Raw genomic sequence first — 27,865 nt, forward strand, 5'->3', positions numbered from 1 at the left:
AGACTGAGTATCATGAAGTTCAGGCACGCTCACTGGTCGTGGTTTGATTCACAATCCTGAATTCCCAGCACTGAAAGCTATTTTGGGCATTAATTCATTGGAATTGACACCTACATAGGATTAGCAAATAAAATAGAGAGCACCCAAGTAAATTTGAATTTCAGTGAACCATGGATAAATTTACACATAAGAAGTTATTCATCATTTGTCTGAAATTCACATTTAACTGACCATTGCATATTTCATTTGGTAAATCTGGCAGCTCTATATCTAAAAAGTCATATAAAATTATGTTATTGTGGAGATGAGCAATATTTTCCCCCTTCTTTAGGAATCACTTACACCTAAATTTAAGGTTGGGAAGCCCTTTCTTCATAATTACTTCTTCTGTGCTCTCCTCCCATACATCCAAAATGAAATGTTTGTAACTGGCATGTAGCTCATTCTTTCATATTCCTGAGAGCAATCCCTCTGGGCTTCTATCATCACAGTATCACTTTGGTATGGTTCAGACATGGGCAGCGGGTGAATGAGGTCCTGACTTCTCTTAACACCCCTTTCCCTCCCCACCTCCTACTCCCTCACCCTATTCATTCCCCAGCTTCCCAAACCATGGACTCCGGATTAGTGTTTGTTCCTTCTCAGAATAATGTCCCTGGCCAGCTACAGGCACAAAAACCTTCTGGCATGTTTCAGGGAGTGCTTGGGCCAAAGTATGTGACTATCCTCATTCACTCAAGATCTCAGAAAGTTCTCATGTTAAGTTATTCAAGTGGCCCAGAGAATAAGAGAGGAGTTGATAGTGCATGGTGTCAAAGAGGAACCAGAGTTTGAAAGGGAGTAGGGAGAAATAAGTATTAAAGTATCTTCGAAGACTTTAATATCAGTATTTAAAGAAGAAAGAGCAGAGCTAACAATTCCTACTGAGGGTGTTAGTTGTGGGAATTCAACCATTTCTTCCAGAGCATTGCTAATACATTTGATAATAACAGTCTTGTCTTGTAGACTTTTTATAGAAGGAAGCTTTTATTTCCAGAGGACTTCATTAAAGGTGTAAAGGCCATGCTGTGAATTAGGGATGACACACCCTATTTTGAATTAGATTTCCTGCTAGGTCTGATCGGAGGCATTCTTCCCGGACTAGGGTGAATTCAGTTCCAGTGTTTGCTTGTAAAACTGAATCCAGTCATTGTACTTGCAGTTGGCTTCCTGCCTGGTATTAAAGTACAAAGCAAACTTCATCTAGTTACTCCCTGTCATTCTATGTCCTCCATAAAGAACAGGGAAAGGAGAGGGGAAAACCCAGAGGGTGACTGAGTTCACTTACTTACCATGCCAGAGGGCAGCTGTTTACTGCCTTGTCATCACATGATTCTGTGGAGAATCCTGATGCTCCAGTTACTGGAATAAGAAACAGCCCTTTAAAAAAAAAAAGACTGGTTTTTCTCTTTATGGTTCTAGCTTTAGCATTAGCTACTAAACAGATCCACTTTGCTACCAAATACAAGTGAAAAGTAGATTTTATGTTTCTCCCTCTTTCAAAGTTTTGCGTATAAAAAAATAACTTCTCTAAGGAGCAGTCACAAGGTAGGACTGTGTCGATGTTGCCTGGTTCATCATGACTGTGCCCAATGAGTTGTGCTGGACGGAGCCCTAGGTCATGTAGGCTGCCTTCTGGATTTGTGGGTATGATCTGCAGGGCTCACCCTTCTCCCTGGAGTAATGGAAAATATGACTTAGTGTGTTCATGGTAACTCTAAGCACACCCCCATGATGATACCTGACAAAACTGAGCAGAATGTGGATTAGAAAGGATTATTTCTTTATTAAATGTGAGGAGATCTAGATGGATATTGTGGCACCAATCTGGGGACCCTTAGGAGTATATATATATTTAGAGTGATTCTCCAGAGTTAAATTTAGAACCTCTCAATTTGTAGAAAGACAGAAAAGGAGGATGGCCAGTTTGATCGCTCTATCCAGGGTCTGCTTGCTATACTGTACTAAAATAAGGAATGTGGAAATGCCTGAGGCTCAGTGGCACCATCTTGCCCTGGTTACATTGCAGCATGTGTGTCTCTTGCCACCTCAATTTTATTATGTAATTTTGATCCAGTTTATTGGATTAAAGCCAGATTGCCTTTTCTTTTCTTTTTTTTAATATTTTTCTGAAGTAAGAAGCAGGGAGGCAGAGAGACAGACTCCCACATGCACCCTACCAGGATCCACCAGGCATGCCCACTAGGGGGCAATGCTCGGCCCATCAGGGGCATTGCTCCATTGCAACTGGAGCCATTCTAGCACCTGAGGATGAGGCCATGGAGCCATCCTCAGTGCCCGGGCCAACTTTGCTCTAGTGGAGCTTTGGCTGTGGGAGGAGGAGAGAGAGAGACAGAGAAAAAGGAGAATGAGAGGAGTGGAGAAGCAGATAAGTGCTTCTCCTGTGTGCCCTGGCCAGAAATCGAACCCAGGACTTCCACACGCCAGGCTGACACTCTACTGCTGAGCCAACCAGCCAGGGCCCAGATTGCCTTTTCTTTAGACTTAGTTTTATATAATTAGAAGAAACTTGAATGTTTAATTAAATAAATATCAATAAATGTTGACAGATTATTATTCACATAGAACAAAGAGTCTTCTTCCTTGCAACTTCTTTGCTAGGTACTAAAATAAAAATCATAACATTTAAGACACAGATTTTATTTATAGGGAAATTAGTCTTCTTTTGGATAGAAACCTTAAAAAACAGCAAATTATCATATAACAACAGAATGTACACACACACACACACACAAATTAGATTCCTGATTGCATGTTTTATGGAAATGGTACATCCAGCTGCCTAATGTTCAGAGGAACCAAATATGCAGAAATGAAGAAATAAGACTTTCAAAACTAACCATAGAGTATAGCACGGATGGTGGCTGTACATCCAGGAATGCTAATAAGACAGTGCTTTAAAAGGACAGAGTGAAGCAATCAAAAACAGGAGTTCTGACTTACAGTTTCTGGTCTGCAATATAAGAAACTTGGAAGTCATCATTCCTATTTTTACAACAAGGAAAAAATGCTGAACAAACAAAATCAGCAAATCGTTTAGATCCAACAAAGTTTTGAGGTCACAGGGGCATCTCTGTCCACAAAACTGGAGAGACAGACAAGAAGATGCAGAGAATCACAGCTTCTCTGAGCGTGGGACCATAGGAACCTGGCCAAAACAGAATCTGAGGAGCAAGGTCATGCACTGGAACCAGTACCAGGGCACAAAAACTTCAATTGCTGGAGACTTAGTGTGAGTAAGCTAGAGAGTTAAAACTAGTAAAGGTCCCTTTGGATAGAGCATCGACCAGGGACACTAAAGTCCTAGGTTCAAACCCCAAGGTCGCCGGCTTCAGTGCAGGCTTTTCAGCTTGAGCATGGGGAACCGACTTGAGTGTGGTGGGATCATTAACATGATCCTATGGTCTCTGACATGAAATCTCAAAGTCTCTGGCTTGAGCCACAGGGTCATTGGCTTCGCTTTCCCAGTCAAGGCACGTATGGAACCAATCAATGAACAACTAAAATGCCACAATTATGAGTTGATGCTTCTCACTCTCTTCCTTCCTGCCTCTCTCTCTCTTTCTTTCTCATAAAGAAATGTACTAACCAGAGTCTAACTTATTGAGGCTTTATCAGTGCGCAGCTGACCTGAGGGGGAGGGAAATCCCAACTCCATATGGCTCTAGTCTTCCTGTCCCGCCTAAGGAGGGAAAAGACTGAGAAGCAGTTGTGAAGGTCACGGTCCAGAGGCACAGGCTTACTAAGAGTCTAAAATCTAATCATTGGGCTAATCTGAAACCTTACTGCAACATTGATTGGGCATATTAGCAGAGGAATAAAACTGGAAAAACCACATGTCTCAGACCTCATCGAAGAAGAAATCTCTAGAGAAGTGCAAAGAAAATAGGAGAGACAAAACATGGACACCAGAAAAAAATGTTTGCCCTGACAGCAATAGTTACAGCAAATAGTAAAGATAGAGCAACTCCTAGCCTTATAAAGATAAAACCTCATATTAAAAGCCTGTATACCATAGTTCTCTTAACCCAGTGTATCACAGCTGGCTCTGGACAAAAAAAAAAAAAAAATTACAGTTTGAAGAAAAACAGTACAAGCATTAAAACCAAACTTACATATTGCAGAAATGTTGGAATTAATCAGACTGGGAATTGTAAAAAACAAAACAAAACAAAAAACAATGATTAAAATGCTAGGGACTCTAATGGAAAAAGTAGACAACATGCAAAACAGATGAGCTTGCCTGACCAAGCAGTTCTGTAGTGAATAGAGCATCAGACTGGGATGGAGAGGACCCATGTTGAAAGCCCCGAGTTCACAGGCTTGAGCACGGGCTCATCAGCTTGAGCAAGGGTTATTCAGGCTTGAGCGTGGAGTTGCTGGCTTGAGCGTGGGACCATAGACATGACCTCATGATCACTGGCTTGAGCAAGGGGTCACTCACTGTACTGTAGCCCACCAATCAGTCAAGCCACATATGAGAAAGAAATCAGTGAACAACTAAGGAGCTACAATGAAGAATTGATGCTTCTCATCTCTCTCCCTTCCTGTCTGTCTGTCCCTCTCTCTGTTTCTCTTTCTGTCACCAAAAAAAAAAAAAAGATGCGCTCATTAGCAGAGTGAACCTGGCCAAAGAAAAAATCAGTGAGCTTGCAGAAATGTCAATACAAACTTCCAAAACTGACATATAAAAAGAGGGATAAAAGAAGATAAGAGCCCTGGCTGGTTGGCTCAGTGATAGAGCATCAGCCTGCCGTGCGGGAGTCCCAGGTTCGATTCCCAGCCAGGGCACACAGAAGAAGCGCCCATCTGCTTCTTCACTCCTCCCCCTCTCCTTCCTCTCTGTCTTTCTCTTCCCCTCCCGCAGCCGAGGCTCCATTGGAACAAAGATGGCCTGGGCTCTGAGGATGGCTCTGTGGCCTCTGCCTCAGGCGCTAGGATGGCTCTGGATGCAACAGAGCGACACCCCAGAGGGGCATAGCATCACCCCCTGGTGGGCATGCCGGGTGGATCCCGGTCGGGTGCATGCAGGAGTCTGTCTGACTGCCTCCCCGTTTCCAGCTTCGGGGAGAAAAAAAAAAAGATAAGAAAGGGAACATAATCTTCCAAGAACTGTGGGACAGTTATAAACAGTGTAACATACACATAATGGGAATATGAGAAAAGATAGACCAAATAAAAGGAAATATTTGAAGCAATATACCATATTTCCCCATCTATAAAACACACCCCTTTTTTAAAAATTAGGGGTCTAAAGCTCAGTGTGTCTTAAACAGTAGTTGTGGCATTTCAAATGCCATGAATGGAACTGAGGATGAGGTAGTATATGGAGACAGGGATTCATCATCAGACTCAGATGAGGACAAACTAATAGATAAGAGTTTTGACAGTAATGAGGAGTCGAATTTTATGATGAATAAAACTTGAGTTCAATAACTTTATGTAATAATTTTTTTTTCAAATTTTGGGCCCAAAAGTTAAGGTGCGTCTTATACCCGAGAGTGTCTTATACATGTGGAAATACAGTAATGACTGAGAATTTTCCAAACATAGTGACAGGCAACAGACTACAGGGAAGCTCATAGAATATCAAGCAGAATAAGTACAGTGGTACATTGAGATACGAGCAGACCAACATACAAAATTTTTTTCAGATACAAGCTGCGACTCGGTCCGTATTTTTGTTTGAGATCCAAGCGAAATTCCGAAATACGTGTCATGATTCGCGAAGCTGCCGCTAGTTGGTGCATTGGTGCATGGGTCCAGTATCGGCAGCACAACACCAGCATCTCGTTCTTTCTCACGTGTTACCCACAGAATCAAGTCCAATCTCGTGCTATACTCGTTCTTCAATCATTTTTGCATTTTTTACTAACTTTTTTTTGTGTGCTATCAAGGGGCTGAAGAAAGTGAGTGTAAAGGACAGTGGTGAAAAGAAGAGAATGATGTCGATAGAAGTAAAGCAAAAAATAATAGAAAAACATGAGCGTGGTGTACTAGTGATTGAACTGGCAAGGCTGTACAACCACAATACATCTACAATTTGTACCATCCTTAAACAAAAAGATGCCATCAAAAGTGCAAATCCAGCGAAAGGAACTACAATTCTGTCCCAATTAAGGACAAATATCCATGAAGAAATGGAGAAGCTTCTGCTGGTGTGGGTGAAAGAGAAAGAGCTGGCAGGAGATACGGTGACGGAGACTGTAATATGCGAAAAGGCATGTATTATTTATGGCGACTTGAAGAAGAAAGAACCATCAACCTCAAAAGAGGCAGCAGAAAATACGTTTAAGGCAAGTCACGGCTGGTTTGAAAATTTCAAGAAGAGATCTGGCATCCACTTGGTGGAGAGGCATTGTGAAGCCGCAAGTGCTGAGGTTAAGGCAGCTGAGGAGTACATCTCATGTTTTGCTGTGCTTATCGCAAAAGAAGGCTACATCCCCCAACAAGTGTTCAACTGTGACAAAACAGGATTGTTTTGGGAAAAAATGGCCTGGAGGACTTTCATCACCGCAGAGGAGAAGAAGCTGCCAGGCCATAAACCCATGAAGGACCGTCTGACCCTTGCATTGTGTGCAAATGCTAGTGGTGACTATAAAGTAAAGCCACTGCTAGTGTATCATTCCGAAAATCCTTGAGCCTTTTAAGACTCACAGGATTCTTAAAGAAAAACTGCAGGTTATGTGGCTCCCCAACTCTAGGGCATGTGTTATGCGGCAGTTTTTTATTGAATGGGTAAATCTCATCTTTGGTCCTGCAGTGAAGAAATATCTTCAAGAAAACAAACTCCCAATGAAAGCATTACTAATCTTTGAAAATGCTCCAGCCCACCCACCTAGTCTTGAAGATGACATTCTCGATGAGTTCAAATTCGTGAAAATTCTCTACCTCCCACCCAATACAACTTCAATCTTGCAAGCTGTGGATCAGCAGGTCATTCCCAACTTTAATAGCTTTATACAAAGCAGTTGTTCCACCGCTGCTTTGAGGTGACTGAGAATACAATTCTAACCCTTCGAGAGTTTTGGAAAGATCACTACAACATTGTGATATGTTTACACATTATTGACTTGGCATTGCAAGAGGCTACAAGAATAACCTTGAACTCGGCATGGAAAAAGTTATGGCCTGATGTTGTTGCAGACAGGGACTTTGAAGGATTCGAACCCGAGACCAAGGTAGAAGCATTGGAGACTGTGTCCCTCAGAAAGTCGATGGATCTGGAGGTAGATGAGGGTGACATAAATGAGCTCATTGAGGAATATGAGGAGGAACTCTCAACTGAGGAGTTGAAGGAGCTACAGATGATGCAACACACAAAGCTTCTGCAAGAGATTAGTAGTGAGGAAGAGGTAGAGTCAGAGGAAGTGATTTCTACAAGTGAAATTAAAGACATGCTGGCAATGTGGGAGAAGCTTTCAAGTTTCATTGAAAAGAAACACCCAGAAAAAGTTTCAACTGGTCGTGCTTCAGCACCTTTTAATGACACTTGTTTGTCATATTTACATAACATTTTAACAGGCAGGCAAAAGCAAACCTCTTTGGATAGATTTTTATTCAAAAGTCCTGCAAATGAAAGTGCCGAAAGTGCAGCCAAAAAGGCAAAAACAGGTGATGATTAAATGAAAAATATGTAATGTTAAGCTTAGGTTAAGTTTAAAGTTAAGAAAGTGCATTTTTTTACAATTGAGTTTTTGTAGTTTTATTTTAAGTAAAGAAAATGCAGTTTTAGTTTACATTCAATGTTAAGGAAGTGCAGTTTTAGTTTACGTGTCTACAGTGCCTGCATCCTTTCCACCCTTCCTCCTCCTCCACCATTCACTTTTGTTAGCCGCACTCATCTGTCTCCAAGGTAAGAATACAGTACTAAATAACAGTTTTTTCTCTTATTTCATATATTTTGTTATGCATTGGTAAAGTATACATGTGTGTTTCTTAATTAAAAACATGTCTTTTTTCATAATTTATGATGGTTTGGGGATGTTTCACAGGGCTGGAATGGATTAAATCTATTTCAGTTATTTTAAATGGGAGAAATTTGTTTGATATACGAGTTGACTGACTGACGAGCTCGGTTACAGAACAAATTAAACTCATATCTCAAGGTACCACTGTATAACAAAATTTATACCTGGGCATATATTCAAATGCAAAACATCAAAGACAAGGAGAAACATGTAAATCCTGCAACTTTACTTATTTATTGTTTTTATTAGTGTGTGTGTGTGTAATTTTCAGGGTTTTCTATGTAAAGAATCATGTCATCTGCAAAAAGTGACAATTTTACTTGTTCATTCCCAATTTGGATGCCATTTATTCATTTATTTCTCTCTTACCATGGAGAGAGTGAACATTTGTGTCTTGTTTCTGATCTGAGAAAAAAAAAGCTTTCAGTTTTTCACCATTAAGTATGATATTAACTGAGTGTTTGTCATATATGGCCTTAATTATGTTGAAGTACTTTCTTTCTGTATATACAAACAATGAAATTTTATAAAAAGAAATTTTAAAAATTCCTTTTGTAATTCAGCAAAAAAGATTAAAATACCTAGAAGTAAACTTAAAGGATGTGAAGGACCTATACACTGAAAACTACAAGACAAAGAAATAGCAAGATACTTTGTGTTCATGGATTAGAATAATTAACAACATTAAAATAACTGTGTTACCCAAAGCAATATAAAAATTTAATGTAATCCCCATCCATATCCCAATGGCATTTTAAAAAGAAACAGACCAGGCCCTGGCCAGTTGGCTCGGTGGTAGAGCGTTGGCCTGGTGTGCGGAAGTCCCGGGTTCGATTCCCGGCCAGGGCACACAGGAGAGGCGCCCATCTGCTTCTCCACCCTTCCCCCTCTCCTTCCTCTCTGTCTCTCTCTTCTCCTCCCGCAGCCGAGGCTCCATTGGAGCAAAGTTGGTCCGGGCGCTGGGGATGGCTTCTTGGCCTCTGCCCCAGGCACTAGAGTGGCTCTGGTTGCGACAGAGCAACGCTCCGGATGGGCATAGCATCACCCCCTGGTGGACGTGCCGGGTGGATCCCAGTCGGGCGCACGTGGGAGTCTGACTGCCTCCCCATTTCCAGTTTCAGAAAAATACAAAAAAAAAAAAAAAAAAAAGAAACAGACCAAAAAATTATCAGATTTGTATGGGACCACAATAAACCTCAAATAGCCAAAACAACTCTGAGAGAAAATGAATGAAGCTGGAGGTTATCACATTCCCTGACTTCACGGTATTGGCAGAAAAGCAGGCACACAGACCAGTAAAACAGAATTGAAAGCCTAGGGATAAATCCAAGTATATATACGCACATAATTTTTTAACACATTAGCCAAAAACATACAGTGGAGAAAACAAGGCCTCTCGTCATATGGTGCTGGGAAAGTTGGGAAGCCACATGGAAAAAAAAGAAGAAAAAGAAACTAGACTGTTATTTGTCACCATACACAAAATTAACTCAAAGTGAATCAAAGACCTAAACATAAGACCTGAAATAATGAATTACATAGGGGAAAACATAGGTACTAAACTTATGTAACTTCATCCTAGATAGGATTTTATGAATTTGACCTGACCTCAAAGGCAAGGAAAGTAAAAGCAAAATAAACGAATAAGACTTTTAAACAGGAAAGCTTCTCACAGCAAAGGAAACCATCAACAAAACAGGCAACCAAACCAAATGAGAGATATATTTGTAAGCAACAGCTTCAATAAGGGGTTAATATCCAAAATATATAAAGAACTCATACAACTCAACATTTGAATACTGTTACCAGTATCATTGGACTCAGATTCCCTCTTCATACATTTTAATGGAGATGATGACACTTGGTGTTGGTTGTCCGGACATATATATATTTGGACTATATGATGTGACTTCCCCCATGAAAGGAGACTTGTTTTCTGTATATAGCAGCAATTTTCAACCTTTTTCATCTCATGGAACACATAAACTAATTACTAAAATTCTGCGGCACACCAAGAAATATATTTTTTTGCTGATCTGAAGGAGAAAAGTACAAATTTTCTTTAATTTTTATTAATTTTAATGGGGTGACATCAATAAATCAGGGTACATATGTTCAAAGAAAACATGTCCAAATCTTGTCAATTATGTTGCATGCCCATCACCCAAAGTCAGATTGTCCTCTGTCACCTTCTATCTAGTGTTCTTTGTGCCCCTCCCCCTTCCCCTCTCCCTCCCTCTTCTCTCCCCCCCAACCACCACACTCTTGTCCATGTCTCTTAGTCTCGTAAAAAAGTACAATTTTGATTTGTTCTCACTAGACGACAGTTGCGTTGGTTGTCATTTTTTTGACAATCTAAGGGAAAAGAGGTCAGTGCCTCTGACTAAACAGTCAGGTATTGCATGTTTTAAAAATTCTTCAGCACATTGGTTGATAATCACTGGAAATAACGTTTCTTTTCTGAGTGCACAGTGAGTGAGACATTCTTTAGAGGCTGAGTATCAAGGCACTGTATTTAAGTTTTTACTACATTTGGTAAAAATCATAGTAGGATGTCAAGAACTTGACATTGTCACTGCAAATCAATCATAGACAGTTCTCATCTATTAAGAATATTAACAGTATCCTATCCACCTGACAAGGTTGTTGTGAGAGATGAATAAAATAACAGAAACAAAATTCTTAGAGAAGTAGAGATGGTTCAGGCATTATAATGAGGTTTTACATTATCCTACCCAGATGCCCACTTCGTAAAGTTTCCTGAAGACCATGCCTATTCCTATTATATTACCTATTGTCAGCCAGGAACAACCTGTATCTTTGCTGGGCCAAAGAGAAGACAGCTAATGAAAACTAATCTGTAGGCCTAGTGACCTCAAACATAGAGTCATGTGTTCTGAAGGTAGGTTGATTTAACGTGGATTCTGAGTGGAGCTGGAGGGTGTGTGTTTTTCTGACTCATTGGTTTAGCTTGCCATAACAATAGTCGCACACTGATTACTAGCTTGCCTCTACCCACTCTGCCCACTCATTGGCCTCATTCTCCTGGGGATATGCTGGATATGACCTCATACTGTAACTTAAGAAGAGCAGCACCTCCCAAGCCAGAAATGTCATCTGAGACCTAGATATTTGGGCTGAAAAAAAAATTTTTTTTTATTTTCTAGAACACATGTATTATAGCAACATATCTGGCCTTTATTTTACTTGAAAAATGAAGGCCTATAGTTTGCCATAAACAATTAATGGCCAAACTACATGTTGTACTTTAAACTTATAGGTGAATGTTTCAGATTAGATGTCACAGATAATTATAGTGGTTGGAATAAACCTTAGTAACTTTAAATTAGATTGTTTGCATATCCTCAACCTTGCTACTTTGTACAGTCTGACCCCAAAATGCATATTCCTAAACTATGAATGAGTTGCTTCCCAAAAGTTTCTTTCTTAGAACTTAGACTGCATTTGCCCTAAGAACAGTGATAAAAATTGCTCCATTCCCAGGTCAGCTCCCAAAAGTTTGTTTTACAATAATGCATTCTGTTTACTGATAATGGAACTTCAGCTCTCCGTAACCACATTGAAGCCACATCCAGTTTCTATGGACATCTGTATGTCCCACTGGCGTGGGGAGAGAAAGAAAGATGAGGAGAGAAAGGAGAGAACTCAGGGTATTTGGTTACATGCATGTCTCAATAGATTGGAAAAACATTCCTGAACACTGAGACATAAATTTTATGTCTTCTTAGATAAAATACTTATCCAAACCAGCCACTGCTCTCTGTTCTGAACTTGACAACATTAGGGAGATTATAAATAGCAGACAGTGAAGAGTAATTTCTTTCATGGTAATCTGTACAGATGTTTGGCAAATTGGAGGCAATTTGAAAACTGGTTGTACAATCTTTGATGTATATATTTCTCATTTTCAAAACATGTTAAGCTGCCTCACTGTTACAATGTTAAATTGTAAATAACCAATGGGAAGAAACTAGAATTAGTTAACTCTTCCTGTAAAGTTTAAATGCCACACTACATGGCTATACTCTAAATTCTTAATTTATTCCTTTGGCTAACATTTTATATCGATTCATCTCAGTTTAAAGTTTATAAAACTGCAGTATATTACTACAGTTAGCTAAGACCTTTTTGAATAAGTAACAAATTTTTGAGTTCTTTAATTGGTTAAAGGAAGCCAGTTTTATACTTTATGCTTCTGTTGCTGAAAAGTTTTGTTGTGGGTGCAGTTCTAATATTCTTAAAAACAGATAGATTTCTTTTCTATAACTTTAATAAAAATGTTTATAGCATACAAATGTAAATAGTATTTCCTGAGCTTTTATATAACTGTAATTAGACACAAGTTATTTTCCCCCAAAGAGGAAAAGTCCTGCAATGTTTTAATTTCAGTAAGATACCAGTACATTGTGGGCAAATTAAGGTTATATTCAGAACTTGCGAATCATTACTGTCTTTAAAAAACCCAGTTTGAATTCCATGTTAACCTTATAACAAGCCAGTGAAGTACACACTGGTGTGTCTTGTGCAGTATCTGACCTTTATCTACAGATTTTAATATCTTTTGTGGTTGTTGTGTTGTGACGCAGTTTGTTTGAGTCTGAGGAGTGTTTTCTCTTGTTTATTTCTCTAGTTTGTCACTAGTTTATCATGAGTATCCCTTTAAACAATTAGCTGTTTTAAAAAGAAAGAAAGAAATGAAAAAGAGAAAAAGCAGTTTGAGCTTAAACAGGTAAAAAAAGATTCTTAGCTCCAGGCACTTTTTCTAGAAGTCCTCAAGTTAGCCACTTAAAGTTCCATTCTTGTGTCTTTAGGTGCCAGGTAACAAACCTTATACTTTTTCTCTCCAAATTTTGCTGCTGTCTTTCTATATCTAGAAGTTCCCTTGGGATTCTCAGTTTCCTGAAAAGCCTCAGTTCCAGCCAAGTAGTTCAAACTCTATATGCAGTTTGCCAAAAATCTCCTGGGTTTACTCAGGGACAAAAGGCCAAGAAGCTCAACAGAATTGCTTTTACATATTACACCATTATGGCTGTCTACTACTGATATTTATATATTTTTTTCTCTTTCCTGCTTTTCTGATCTTTCCTAGTTATTTATAATGGCCATTTATGACTTTCATAAATGACCTTGTTACTGCTGGGCAGATGTGAGTTCAGCTTCCTGCTAGGCTTCCACTGACATCTCCCTGGCGGAGAAGGTGCTTTGTTATGTCTTCCACTGACAATACCTGAGGAAAGTTGGGGAGTAGAAGGTGCCTGCAGTAATGCTGGGCAGTGGTGAAAGTCCTGATACTCTGCTAGACCTATTCTGACTCTGCCAGAGGGATAAGGAGAGATGTTTGATTACTAATGTCAGGTAGGGGACAGGGACAGAAGTCCAGCCCCCCCCCCCAATCTCTCCACTGTCATGGTGTATATGTAGTAGTAGGACTCATTATAAGCCTACAGGGATGAAAGCCCCAGCATCCTATCCCATATTCTCTCACACCACCCCAAGTGAGCTATAGAGACTCCTATTACGTGATGAGAGTAGAAGCCTGGGTTCCCCACTCACCCTTTGCTGGTGTGTGTGAAAGTGAGTAATTGTTCTTCTGTGATGTTTGCCTAGAGTAGACCAGTTATTTCCTGAAAGTTTTCTGTCTCGCTAGGCTGCCCTTTCCCCCCTTCCCTAGTCCTCTAGCTGAAGAGACTAAGCTTTTGTAGGGGCGTGGGGTTTTTTTTGTTTTTTTTGTCTGTACTCACTACTGTTTCCAAATTTTCAGGTTCTTCAGTTCCAAGTCTAGACTATAAAAGGCAGTGGGAGTGAGGAGAAGGGAGGCTGAGGTGGAGTCCTGTAGCTCCTTCTTTTATTTATTCTTCTTACTCCTGTGTTAACTCTTGATGTGCTGCAATGGGAAGGAAACGGGCCTTTTAATTGTAATGAGAACTTGGCCAAAGGTGAAAGCACAGGATTGCTGATTTACTTTTCATTTGTTCCAGGAACTCACTGCTGTGTTGTTTGTCATGTTCCAAGGATTCTAGTTCCTAGCTGGTCTACCTTCTCTCCACCTTTCAGTGTCCTCTTATATTTAGTTAATATATAATGTCAGGCATTTTAGTTGTACTTAAAGAGAGAAATGAGAGAACGTATGTCTATTCCATCTTCCCAGAAGTGTAAGTCATAATTTTTCTTAATGTTAAGCAGCGCTGCCTGTTTTGAGGCATGAGTGTTAGATAACGTCTTCTCAGACCAGATGTCAGAGGAAGCAGGAGAATATGTCTGTTATATTTCCAATCTTCTTTTCTACTTAAATATGAGGCATTTCAGTGACTGTGGTCCATTTGAAAGCATTCTGTTGACATTTGATGTCAAGTTATTTGAAACATTAGAGCTGTCAGAATAGATGGTTTTATTTGTAAATACCATTTATTTTAATGGGTAACTCCTTGAGCCTGTTGATAGCCTTTGCTCACCCCTTACATTTATCCCTGAGGTATCTTAAGGACATCATCTACCAGAGTAGGAGAAACTGAGGTAGCTCAAGCCCAGGCACTTAGATTGCCTTCTTTCATTAGCTCCTCTCCTGACACAGAGCTTTCACTGAAAAAGGAAGAGTAAATCTTTTGACAGCCACTCCTGAGCACATGAGGGCAGCCATCAGTCACCTGGCTTGGTTTTATCTGTTCATTGCAGGCATGTCATTGCTCTTTATATTCCTGATGTAGCAAGAACATGGGGGGAATCCAGCTTTGCAAATAAGTTGTTGTGTTTTTTTCTCTTTCCAGGCAAAAACTTATTATCCCAGATGGAAGTTCCCCTGTTATTCTGAATACTTATTTTTGTCAGAAAGTTGTTGCCAAAAAAGATTCAAGAACAACACAAGAAGTGCACTGTTGGAACACATCCCTTCCAAGAAGAAACATCACTTTGGCCCAGATGTTTAGATTTAGGAGTCTAACAAATAATTCACCTGAAAGTCAGGTAAAGTCTCACTGGCTTAGATGTTTAATGCTTTGTAATAATATTGGAAAGAGTTATAAGTGAAGATGTTTACCTTTGTTCTTCCTTCACATATTCAGAAAATATATATGCAAGAGCATCTTGTTATTATTGTTATGCCTAAAAAAATCATGCTTCAGTTCAGTAGTGAGATTTTATATTATTTCATCTTTTTAATTATGTACTTTTAATCTTTATTCTAATTTATTAAAATATGAGTATATGTTTTTTTCTGTTCTCATAATTGCCTATGATTTTTGTTTAAGGCTACTTTTATCATTTTAAAAATTACATTTTTGTTTTTTCACAATATTTATGTACCATGGGATTTAAAAAGAGCTACATGGTTTTGAGATTATAAACTGGAAATTGTTTTATGGAATTTTATTGGCCCTGAGCCTTGATCATATGCTGAGATGAATTTAGGGAACCGCTAATCTTTCACTTGCTGTGGGCATCAAGTGTAATCATGGTCCCCCCCCAAGCTCTAGCTCCCAGTGCACCTGGACAGTTACTTGAATCAACACTAAATGGAATGCTGAGTCTGACAGACAGCATGAGGGAACATAGAAACACAGAAAAGCAACAAACTTATCTTTTTTGCATATTGCAGTCAAGCCAAATCTCCTTTCAACTGTCAAAGGAGTGTCTGGAGGAAATTATGTGAAAAGGAGGGATTTCTAATCAATTTAATTGTACCAGATTTAAAATATGGCTCAAAGGATATTACTGCTTTAAATTCATGAGATATATTTTCATCAACAGTTATGAAAAAGCTGCAGTATAGCGTAGTGGTTAAGAATAGGGACTTTGGAATCAGGTGTTCTGGTTCAGTTCTACCTCAGCCACTTTCTTCTACCTGACCTTGAGCAAGATATTCAATTTCTCTGTGTCTCAGTATTTTTATCTGTAAAATGGTGATAATGATATAATCTACCTTTTTGGTTTGTTGGGAAATGAAATATATTTGTTAGGTAAGCACAATATGTAAAGAAAAATACCTGGAATGTTGAAAGTACTCTAGAAGTGTTGTTTTCTCATTTTGATGTTTAATATTATTATATAAAGCATTTTTGGGAAGCTACACAAACAGGTAAAGTGCCTAGCCTAAAGGACTGCACGTACCAAGTACATAATAATATAGCTTATTTTTTATTAAACCCTAGTCATTCTGTTACTGTGCGCAGGTTTGACTGCCTGCCGCAAAATGAAAGCCAAACTCACAAGAGGCAGATGCTGGTGGCAAAGGAAAGAGGTTTATTCATGTGCTGGCCACCTGAGAAGATGGGGGAACTTCTGTCCTCAAAAACCCATCTTCCTATTTGGTGTTGGCAGGGGTTTTTATAATGAGAGAGAAGGCGGGGGAATAAACAAACAGGAATTGAAAAGAGGTTATAAGTTCTTTGCTAAAGGGGCGACGTGCAAGCCAACACAGTTTGTTATTTAAGGTCAGCAAATCTGGAGCTGGTCAGACTCTGCTTCTTTGGTTATTGCAGGAACTGAAGCTACCAAGTACTTATGAGCTAGAGTTCTTCTTGTCAGTAATAGGTGGCCACACATCCCTGCAGCATGGTTGTCTGCTTAGCCTTGAGCCAGAATCAGAACTGCAAGCCTCAGTGTTGTGGGAGTGAGGAGAAGGGAGGCTGAGGTGGAGTCCTGTAGCTCCTTCTTTTATTTATTCTTCTTGCTCCTGTGTTAACTCTTGAGGTGCAGCAATGGGAGGGAAACGGGCCTTTTAATTGTAATGAGAACTTGGCCAAAGGTAAAAGCACAGGATTGCTGATTTACTTTTCATTTGTTACAGAATGCATAACTTTGATCACTAAACTAGTAATATTGAATCACGGTTATTAGAGTAACAAACTGGGTTGTTAGCACATCCTTATTTAGCTCTATACTCTGGTTATTCAAATTATTATCAGTAATACAGAATATTTATTCTTGGTTACAATTTTTTTTATTCTGTTGGGATTATTACCTCATAAAAGATAATTTTTTAAAATTATCATGAGATATTTTAATAGCAGGGCTTTCTACATGTTTTTAAAGTCCCAAGAAGGTCGGTGTTTCCATTCATAGGAAACACTCTTTGTTGCTTCCATGTTACTCATGCTTACCTTGTCCTCCTTCGTAGTACTAGTTACCTGGCAGACATAGAGGTCCTTGGGTTTTTTTGTATTTATAGATTTGTTTTTTATATTTATTTCCCTTTAGTATTCTGCATTTACATCAGAGGATTACCTTAGAATATCATTATTTGTATATAGTGTTCTATCATGAGCCAGACTGAAACTGTTTGACTTGTATGTCTTGGCCAGGTTTTGTGTAAGAATCTTACCACTGTGAGGACAAACTGGACCCACAGGCATGAAGAAGCAAAACAGCACTTCTCATCTCAAGCTTCCCTGAAGGATTCTCTCCTGGATACAGTAGAAAGCCAAGGAGCCTCCACGTGGTCAGGAGTTGAAGTCCCAGTGGTGGTGCAGAGAGTTTACTCCCTTCACTGCAGGTGTCAGCAGGGAGGTGACTCAGCTGCTCCATCCAGCTCAGACCCACCAAGAGTTCGGTGAGTGACAAGACACAGGCGTAGGGGTGCCTAGAGTTACTTAGAGAAGGGAGAAGTTCTTACAGGAGCAGTTTCTTGGCTGCATTTACTATATGCATGGGTTTTTTGTCTTTTTTTTTTTCTTGTATCAAAATTTTGGACTACGGTATAACAAAAAATTCTATTTACTTATGTAAAAAGTCCTACTAAAATAATACTTGCATTTACCCTTAATGGTTCATGTAATTGCAAGTAATATAAGAAATACTGATACTTTTGTAGAAAAGCTGATTTACCCTTAATGGTTCATGTAATTGCAAGTAATATAAGAAATACTGCTATTTTTGTAGAAAAGCCAAGATGTGGTTACTACACCTAAAAAAAACACTTACTGCTTTATCTATCAAGTTTATATTTCATAAAAACCTGAGTAAGTATATAGCAGTTAGTAAATCTGTAAATTAGCCTTTCAGAGAGTACTGTTGTATCTATATCAGCGCTACCTAATATAGCTTTCTGCAGTGATATAAATGTTGTATATCTGTTCGATCCAATGAGGGTAGCCACTGACTACATATGTTTATTGAGTATTTGAGATATGGCTAATGGGACTGAAGAACTAAATTTTAAATTTTGTTTTATTTTATTTTTGTTATTTATTGATTTCAGAGAGAGAAAAGGAGAGAGAGAGAAACATTGATTTGTTCTGATTATTTATACATTAATTGGCTGATTCTTGTATGTTTATATATGCTCTGACAGAGATAGAACCTACAATCTTGGCATATAAGGACGATGCTCTAACCAACTGAGCTACTCGATCAGGGCCAAATTTTATTTAATTTTAATTAACTTATTTTAAGCAGCTTCCTGTAGCTAGTTGCTACTCTGTTGGACAGTGCAACTAGAGGAATGCATACATGAACAAGGGCCACATACGTGATTCAGAGTATTTTGTTCATGAATTAAGAGAATGATGTCTTCTTTTCTACTCAGATTTAGGTTTTTCTCAGCTCTGCCTTTTCTCTAATAGCTATAGGCACATTGTTGACAGAAGAGTTTATTTATGTCAGAGTCTTGGCATAAATAACCATTTGAGGTTGTCTATTTTAAGTTGCCCTTGAGCAGTAATAGTGATTTACAACAAAGCAAATTAAAAGTATAGATACCAATTCATCAATAATTTTTTTTGTTTACTCTTAATAAGAAGATATGTTACAGAAATCGTAATTAATAACCATTCTATATTAACGGTGCATTCTGATGCTATTCAGGAGTGACAGCAAACACTTAAGTGTTAATGATGAATCCTCTTGAGCGGATGGCACTCAAAAAGTCTCTTAGCTGTGGAGTTAGAGAATATTTATTTTGGATTATAGAGAAATTTTATTTTTCTTTTGTTTGGGACATGTATGTGTGTGAAATGCATTATATCAGTTTTAATGTTTCCACAAACGCACTATAGATCAGTCTTGTACTCTGACATAAAATCTGTGGTAAATCTAAATAGAATTATCTGGGGCACTTAAAGATTAGATATAGGTTTAATTTTGCTTTGCATTTTACGGTGCATATCCAGCGTTAGGTTTGGAGAAGGTAATACTGAGTTCGCTAGGCAGTAGGATCTTGGTTAAGCTTTCCCAGACCCAGTACACTGACTACGTACTCTAAGGCAAAGGCAGTGGCAGGGGCTGAGTCACAATGATGAGAAGGCAAAATAAAACTGACAGTAAGATTGCTTCCTGCCTGACAGGTGGTGGCACAGTGGATAGAGCATTGACCTGGGAAGCTGAGGAACCAGGTTTGAAAACTCAAGGTTGCTGGCTTGAGCACGGGCTCATAGACATGACCCCATGGTCACTGGCTTGAGCCCAAAATCACTGGCTTGAGCAAGGGGTCACTCGCTTGGGTGAAGCCTCCCCTCCCGGGTCAAGGCACATATGAGAAAGCGATCAGTGAACAACTGAAGTGCCACAACTACTAGTTTATGCTTTTCATTTCTCTCCCTTCCTGTCAGTGTGAGTGTGTGTGTGTGTGTGTCTCTCTCTCCCTCTCTCTCTCTCTCACACACACACATGTTTTTAGGTTTCAACATCTTTTAATAAAAATATTATAGAATCATGGAATCTTATTGTTGAATTGGCCCCTAAATACCAGTTGCAAATTATTGATTTGCTAGTTTAGTCTCAGCTGCAGCAAGTTTGAAATTCTATGGTGGCAGACGTATTGCTCTGCCACAGCCCATTTATGTTATATGTAGTTCTCATTCCAAGTTCTCTCTTATCTTGAGCCTAAATCATTCATCCTGGGTCTTCTAGCCTTTGGAATTGATGCTTCCTCTTGGGGTCATGCATTCTCATATCTGTTTTAATACATGGCAGCTTTTTGTTTGTTTGTTTTGTTTTTGTGATAGAGACATAGAGTGAGACAGGGAGAGGGACAGATAGGGTCAGACCAACAGGAAGGGAGAGAGATGAGAAGCATCAATTCTTCATTGCGGCACCTTAGTTGTTCATTGATTGCTTTCTCATATGTGCCTTGACCGGAGGACTTTGCACAAGTGACCCCTTGCACAAGCCAACAACTTTGGGCTCAAGCTGGTGAGCCTTGTTCAAACCAGATGAGCCCATGCTCAAGCTGGCGACCTCGGGGTTTCGAACCTGGGTCCTCCATGTCCCAGTCCGATGCTCTATCCTCTGCGCTACCACCTGGTCAGGCAGCTGCTTTGAATATGTATGTTACATACATGATACCTAGTTCTCATCATATCCTACTGGTTCTCATTAATTAAAGCCTCTAAAGTTATTGGTGAGCTTCTCTGTCTCTGCTTTTGGAGCTGATCTTTTTTTGTCCCAAATAAAGCACGTTGTATTTATATTTATCTTTTGATCTTTTTTCAGATTCAGCCCAAAACCCAGTTCTTTGTTTTATTCTTAATTCTGTCATCTAAAAATTATTTCTCCCCACTTTTTTAAAGACTTTTTTTAGAGCGATTTTATTTATTTATTTTTTTATTGATTGATTTTAGCGAGAGGAAGAGGGAGAGAGGCAGATGTACAGACAAACAGAAACATCAGTCTGTTTCTGTACATGCCTTGACTGGGGATCCAACCAGCAACCTCTGTGCTTCAAGACAAAGCTGTAACCCAGGGGTCGGTAACCTTTTTGGCTGAGAGAGCCATGAACGCCACATATTTTAAAATGGAATTCCATGAGAGCCATACGACCCGTGTACGTTACACATTATCCAATAAAATTTGGTGTTGTCCCAGAGGACAGCTGTGATTGGCTCCAGCCACCCGCAACCAAGAACATGAGCGGTATAATACATGAGAATGTTTTATATTTTTAACATTTTTTTTTATTAAAGATTTGTCTGCGAGCCAGATACAGCTATCAGAAGAGCCACGTCTGGCTCACGAGCCATAGGTTCCCAACCCCTGCTATAACCAATCAAACTACATGGCCAAGGTATAGAGCTAATTTGAGGAAGGCACAGAGGTTTACCATATCCTTCTTTCCTATGCATGCGTAAGTTTCTCCCATTACCAACAGCATTCACCAGACAGTACATTTTACCAAGGGTGAACCTACACTGACACATCAGTCACCAAAGTCCATGGTTTACATTAGGGTTCATTCTTAGTACATATTGTATATTCTAAGAATTTAGACAAAAGTATAATGACATATATTCATTGTTTTGATACCATACAGAGCATTTTCACTGCTTTAAAACTCTATACTCTGCCTATTCAGGTCCTCTGCCCCACCCTGACAACTACTGATATTTTTACTGTCTTCATAGTTTTGCATTGTCCAGAATTATAGTTGGAATCATATAATATGTAGCCTTTTCAGATTTGCTTCTTTCACTTAGTCATGTGCATTTAAAGTTCCTCTATGTCAGCGGTTCTCAACCTGTGGGTCGCGACCCCGGAGGAGGTCGAACGACCAAAACACAGGGGTCGCCTAAAGCCATCGGAAAATATTTCTTTTTTTACTCTGGATTTAGTTTGATCTTTTTCTAGTTTCTAAAGGTGCAACCTTTACCAATTTTAGGTTATTCTTCTATAATATATGCATTCAATAGTATAAATTTCCTTTTAAGCACTGTTTTTGCTGCAGACCACACCTTTTGGTAAGTTGTGTTTCCACTTTAGTTTAATTTTTTTTTTTTTATTTCTCTTGAGATTTCTTCTATGAACCATGTATTCTTTCAGTGTTAATTCTCTAATCTCTTTTTATTTTGGAATTTTCTAGTTATCTTTCTGTTATTAAATTCTAGTTTGATTCCACTGAGAGCAAACATAGTATAGCTTCTATTCTTTTAAATTTGTTAAAATGTGTTTTATGGCCCAGACTGAGGTCTATCTTAGTGAATGTTCCATGTAAGCTTTAGAAAAATGTGTAATCAATCCTTGTTGGATGAAGCAGTCTATAGATATCAGGTATATTTATTTGATTGATAGAGTAGTTAAGTTCAACTATGTTCTTGCTGATTTTCTGCCTGCTGGATCTCTTCATTTCTGAGAAAATGGGTGTTGGATCTCCAGCTCTGATAGTGGATTTATCCGTGTCTCTTTGCAGTTCTATCTGTTTTTGTCTCATGTAGTTTGATGCTATGTTAGACACACACAGTTAGAATAATTATGTCTTCTTGGAGAATTATCATTATGTAATGTCCTTCTTTATTCCTGGTCACTTCTCTTAGCTTTGAAATCTGCTATCGGTAATTAAAATAGCTTCTGCTTTCTTTTGATTACTGTTAGCACGGCATTTTGTGATATTCTGTTATTATATTACCATAACTATATTATTAGGTTAGCATGGCACAATGGTACCCATTTATCAGTAAAAGATACATCCTAAGACCTCCCAGTAGATGCCTAAAGCTGAAGACAGTGCCGGATCATACATATATGTTTCCTATCCATGTCTTCCACTACAAATTTAATGCCTTTTTCATCATAACTAATCATGCATTGTGGCTGTAACTTTTTCAGGTTGAGTAGAAACAACAAAACTAATACAAATTTCTTTTTTCTTCTTTACAATTTCACGGCTAGAAAATGAATTCTTACTGTAGATTTTAGCAATCTTAGCATATAATTATTTTCTTTTCTTATTTAATTGAGAACCTTTGCCTTTTCACTTAAGGGAAACACTTTACAGCTTCTCTTTGGCCAGCATCACTATTCTTGCTCTTGAGGCTATTACAGAGTAAAATAAGGGTTACCTGAACTCAGTACACTGATACTGTGACAAACAATCTCATAGTTATGACAGCTACTAAGTGGTTAACAGGAGAGTAGCCCATGTAGGTAGAATACCCTGAACAAAGAGATGATCCCAGTCCTGGCCTGGCTGGAGCAGGCTGAAGCAAGATTACCACACTACTCAGAATCATGCACAATTTAAACTTATGAATTATTTCCAAATTTTCTGTTTAATATTTCTGGACCGAGGTTGACCAGGGTTAACTAAAACCATGGACACTGAAACAAGTGGGAACTATCCATATTTTTCTCCATCCTTTTAATCTATATGTGCCTTTATATTTAAAGTGAATTTCTTATAAACAACATATAGTACGGTCATATTTTTTGATCACTCTGACAATCTCTCTTTTAATTGGTACATTTAGACCATTGACATTAAAAGTGATTAGCAATTAGGTTATCTACCACATTCATTACTGTTTTCTACTGTTGCCCTTGTTCTTTGTTACTTTTTATTTTTAAGTGAAAGGGGAGATAGTGAGACAGATTCCCACAGGCACCCTGACCAGGATCCACCCGGCAACCCCCATCTTGGGCTGATGTTCAAATCAACTGAGCTATTTTTAGTGCCTGAGACTGATGCACTTGGACCACCTGAGCCATCCTCAGTACCTGGCCAACACTCAAACCAATTGAGCTATTGGCTGTGGGAGGGGATGAGGAAGAGAAGGGGCAATGGAATAGGAAGAGAAGCAGATGGTCACTTTTGTGATTTTTTTTTTAAATTCATTTTAGAGAGGAGAGGGAGAGACAGAGAGGAAAGACAGAGAGAGAGAAGGGGGAGAGGAGCTGGAAGCATCAACTCTCATATGTGCCTTGACCAGGCAAGCCCAGGGTTTCGAACCGGCGACCTCAGCATTTCCAGGTTGACGCTTTATCCACTGCGCCACCACAGGTCAGGCTGCTTTTGTGATTTTAATTGAGCATTTTATATGATTAAATTTTCTCTCTTTCCTTAACATATCAGCAGGACTTTTTAAAACTTTTTTTATTGCTTGCCCTAGAATTTATAGTATACATTTATAACTAACTCAAGTTCACTTTCAGATAACAGTGACAACTCCACGCGTAGTATGAATACCGTACATTAACAAAATAATTCTAATTCATCTTTCCCATTAGTTGTATCACTAGTGTCATTTATTTTGCTTATATATAAGCATACATAGGCACATAATTACATACATATGTGTAAGATACATACATAAGGAGACAATCTAATATATTGTTGCTGTTTTATTTTGAACAACTTATCTGTTAGATGAATTAAGAACTAAAATCAAAGTTTTTATTTTGCCTTCACTCCCTAGCTCTTCGTTTCTTTATATTGTTCTGAATTTCTGACCTATGCTATTTTCCTTCTCTCTAAAGAACTTTTTACCATTTCTTGCAAAGCAGTTCTACTGACAACAAATTCCCCAAATTTTCTTTCTCTGAGAAACTCTTTATTTCTCCACTTTTTTTTAAACTTTATTTATTTATTCATTTTAGAGAGGAGAGAGAGAGAGAGAAGGGAGGAGCAGAAAGCATCAACTCCCATATGTGCCTTGACCAGGCAAGCCCAGGGTTTTGAACCATCTCCTCCACTTTTGAAGGTTAATTTCACCAAGTACAAACTACTAGCTTGATGGAGATTTTTTCTCAACACTTTAAATATTTCATTCCACTGTCTTCTTGTTTACGTGGTTTCTGACAAGAAGTCAAATGTAACTCTTAGTTGTGTTCCTTCATAGGTGAGGTGTTTTTTCCCTCTGGATTCTTTCAGTACTTTTTATCTTTCATTTTTTGTACTTTGAAAATGATATGACTAGGTGTAGGGTTTGGTTTGTGGGGCTTTTTTTGTTTTGTTTTGTTTTTTATTTATCCTGTTTGGTGTTCTCTGAACGTCTTGGATCTGTGGTGTGGTATCTAACATTAATTTGAATGTTGTGCCCCTGCTGAATGTGGAAACAAAGGTGATGACAGGACACCCTGGTGGATTGTTTCTTGCATAGGCAGATGGAAGTACAAGACTGGAGTCCTGAGGAGTGGTGGTAATGACATATGAATTACCACCTGTACTGTAGGTCATTGTCTCAGGCACAGTGTCAGCACAGCATATCCAAGGCAAAACCCCTTTCATACAGCAGAATAGTTTCTAGCACTTCAACACATTCAGTAAAATGAAAAAATGCCAGAGCAAGTCCCTAAAGTTTTAGTTGATGCTGCAAGTAACTTCATACAATAAAAGGCTGAGTTATTAACAAATCAACACACAATAAGTGCTGGTGAGGGTGTGGAGAAAGGGGAACCCTCCTGCAATGCTGATAGGAATGCAGATTTGTGCGGTCACTGTGGAAAACAGTATGGAGTTTCCTCAAAAAATTAAAAATGGAAGTGCTGTTTGACCCAGCTATCCCACTTTTAGGAATATATCCTAAGAATACCAAATCACTGATTCAAAAAAGATATGCATGCCCACGTTTATTGCAGCATTGTTTAAAATAGCCACGATCTGGGAACAGCCCAAGTGTCCGTCAGTGGACAAGCGGAATAAAAAGCTGTGGTACAGATAGATACAAAATGGAATACTACATGGCCATGTAAAAGAAGGAAATCTTACCTATTGCGATGTTATGGATGGACCTGGAGATTATTATGCTAAGTGAACTAAGCCAGGCAGATAAAGACAAATATCATATGATGTCACTTAAATGTGGAATCTAATGAACAAAGTGAATTGAGGAACAGAATAGAGGCAGAGGCGGGGTCACAGGGACCAGAGGAACAGCTAGCTGTCAAAGGGAAGGGGGATAAGAGGATGGGATCAGAGAAGGTGAAGGGATTAGTGAAATTATATATACATAACACATAGATACAGATAACAGGACAGCAAGTCCCAGAGGGAAGGGGGAGGAAGTTGGGAGGGAGCAAAGGGGGCACAGTGGGGGACAAGGGGGTGGGGGTGAGGAAGTTATATTAAGTGGAACACTTGAATCCATGTCAACACAATAAATTAAAATTAATAAAAAATTTTAAAAAATGATATTATGAAATAACTCAGGCACTCTGTCCATTTCAGTCTTGGTCATGTTCTTTATGCCCCCAAGAAGTGTAGTCTGAGATGGTAGGCTAAGGATTTTCTGAGCTTTAGACCATTCATCTATGAGATGAAATGATGGGAGAAAGTTACTATGGTACCTTCTAGCACTAATTAAAAGTCTGGATTTTTTTTTTATTACTGTGTACAGAATTCAAATAGTGATCATTTTTTTAATCAGAAGATTGCTTATCTTAGAATGTAAGTGATTTAAATTATTTACATTTAAGGATTTAGAATATCTGAATGTATAAATTTATCTGAGATATAATGATACATTTTCATAACAGAAACTTAAGTAAAGTGTGTGTGTGTGTACATGCGTGTGTGTGCACTTAAGAAATTGCTGAAAGTATTCTAGCTCTGCTTTTGAAAATTTTCTGTTAGAGAACTAAATCCAAAATGGGCTGGAAAATTGGCTTTGTATACTAATAGATCCTGTGATTACTACCCTTCCCCCACCTCAGTGCTCAGCGAGTCCCTGCACACGCTGTTCAGTAAACAACTTCAGAGAACCAGCCTTCCTCCCCTCTCCAGTTCATTCACAGAGTGTTTGGAAAGGGCTGTCTTGTGTGGCTTTGATTTACTTGCCTAAGTGGAATAGAGAGTTAGTATTTGTGTTTTCTTTAGTTCTTTTTATAGGATTGAAGCAGCTGTAGCTGGTTAACATTAGGCTGGACTACCTGTTAATGTACAGGTCTCTTAAACAGGGTAAAGGGCTTCTGATGGAAACAGATTTTGTTACTCAAGACTCAGTTTACCTGAACTGAATGTATTATGGGAGATGATTTAAAATGCTCTGCTAAAATACAGGAACTCCCTGTGTGCTGGTCAGGTTTATCTTTGAAAACAAACAAGGGAGTAAAAATATAAATAGCTTCCCTATTAAACTAGCAGTCCTTCCCAGATCATGCTTCCTTGAGTGACTTTTTCAAAGAGCTATATTTTTCCATCTGTGTTTTAAAAATTATGACAAAATTGTTTTTCTTTTAGCCACAGCAAAGAATCATCTTTTAGGGCAATGATTTTCAACCATTGTGCCACTAGAATTTTTAAAATGTGCTACCCTGGCCAGGTAGCTCAGTTGGTTAGAGCATTGTCCAGATACGTCAAGGTTGCAGGTTCCATCCCTCGTCAGGCACATATAGGAATTAACCGGGCGCTGGCCAGTTAGCTCAGTAGGGTGGAGCATCGTTGGAAATACCACCGAGTCAGGGCACATACAGGAAGCAAATGATGAATGCACAACTAAATGGACCCAAAATGAATACTTCTCTCTCACACTTTTTCTTCCTTTCTATCTCTCTAAAATCAGTCAATAAAAACAGAAAATCAACCAATGAGTGTATAAAAAAGTGGAACAACAAATCTGTTTCTCTCTCTCTCTCCCTTCCTTTCTAAACCAATAAATAAATTTTCTAAATTTTAAACAAACATACAATACCTGATTTTTTAGTCAGGGGCACTGACTTATTTTTCCTTAGATTGTCATAAAAGAAAATGACAGCACCAAAAACAGCCTTCCCATGTGAATGAATCAAAATTTATCTGTTTTGTTTTTTGTCAGATCAGAAAAAAAATCTTATATTTTTTGCCATGCTACAGAATTTTAGTAATTAGTTTATGTGTGCCATGAGATGAAAAAGGTTGAAAATCTGTTATCGAAGATAGAAAATAATTTACCCAATTATTTATCAGTAAGTTAAACAGACTGTTGATATTGCTGTAGCATTTCATAGGTTGAACTCTGACTAAAAGCAAATTTAACTTTTTAAAAATCTTTGATAACTAGATAGAAATGAATGTATGTATTAGAAAAATGGAATTGGGAAATGAAAAACATTTGGATTCATGATTGTTGCTCTGTGTTTCCTTTTGTACCACATCAGGATCCACTCCGTATCCAGTGGTCTGTTGGTACTATTTTTTT

General features: G+C 38.6%; 1 protein-coding gene across 2 annotated transcripts in view; it reads left to right on the plus strand.

Annotated features, from left to right (window-relative positions):
* Positions 1-27,865, plus strand: part of SPIDR (scaffold protein involved in DNA repair) — a 451,079-nt gene that overhangs the window by 278,376 nt on the left and 144,838 nt on the right. For both annotated transcript variants that reach the window (XM_066266094.1, XM_066266093.1), the window contains 2 exons: positions 14,816-15,011; positions 17,348-17,595. In XM_066266094.1, the coding sequence (XP_066122191.1) occupies positions 14,816-15,011; positions 17,348-17,595 (444 nt within the window). The remainder of the gene's footprint in view (positions 1-14,815; positions 15,012-17,347; positions 17,596-27,865) is intronic.

Source organism: Saccopteryx bilineata, chromosome 3, assembly GCF_036850765.1.
Source record: "Saccopteryx bilineata isolate mSacBil1 chromosome 3, mSacBil1_pri_phased_curated, whole genome shotgun sequence".
Lineage (NCBI taxonomy): Eukaryota > Metazoa > Chordata > Mammalia > Chiroptera > Emballonuridae > Saccopteryx > Saccopteryx bilineata.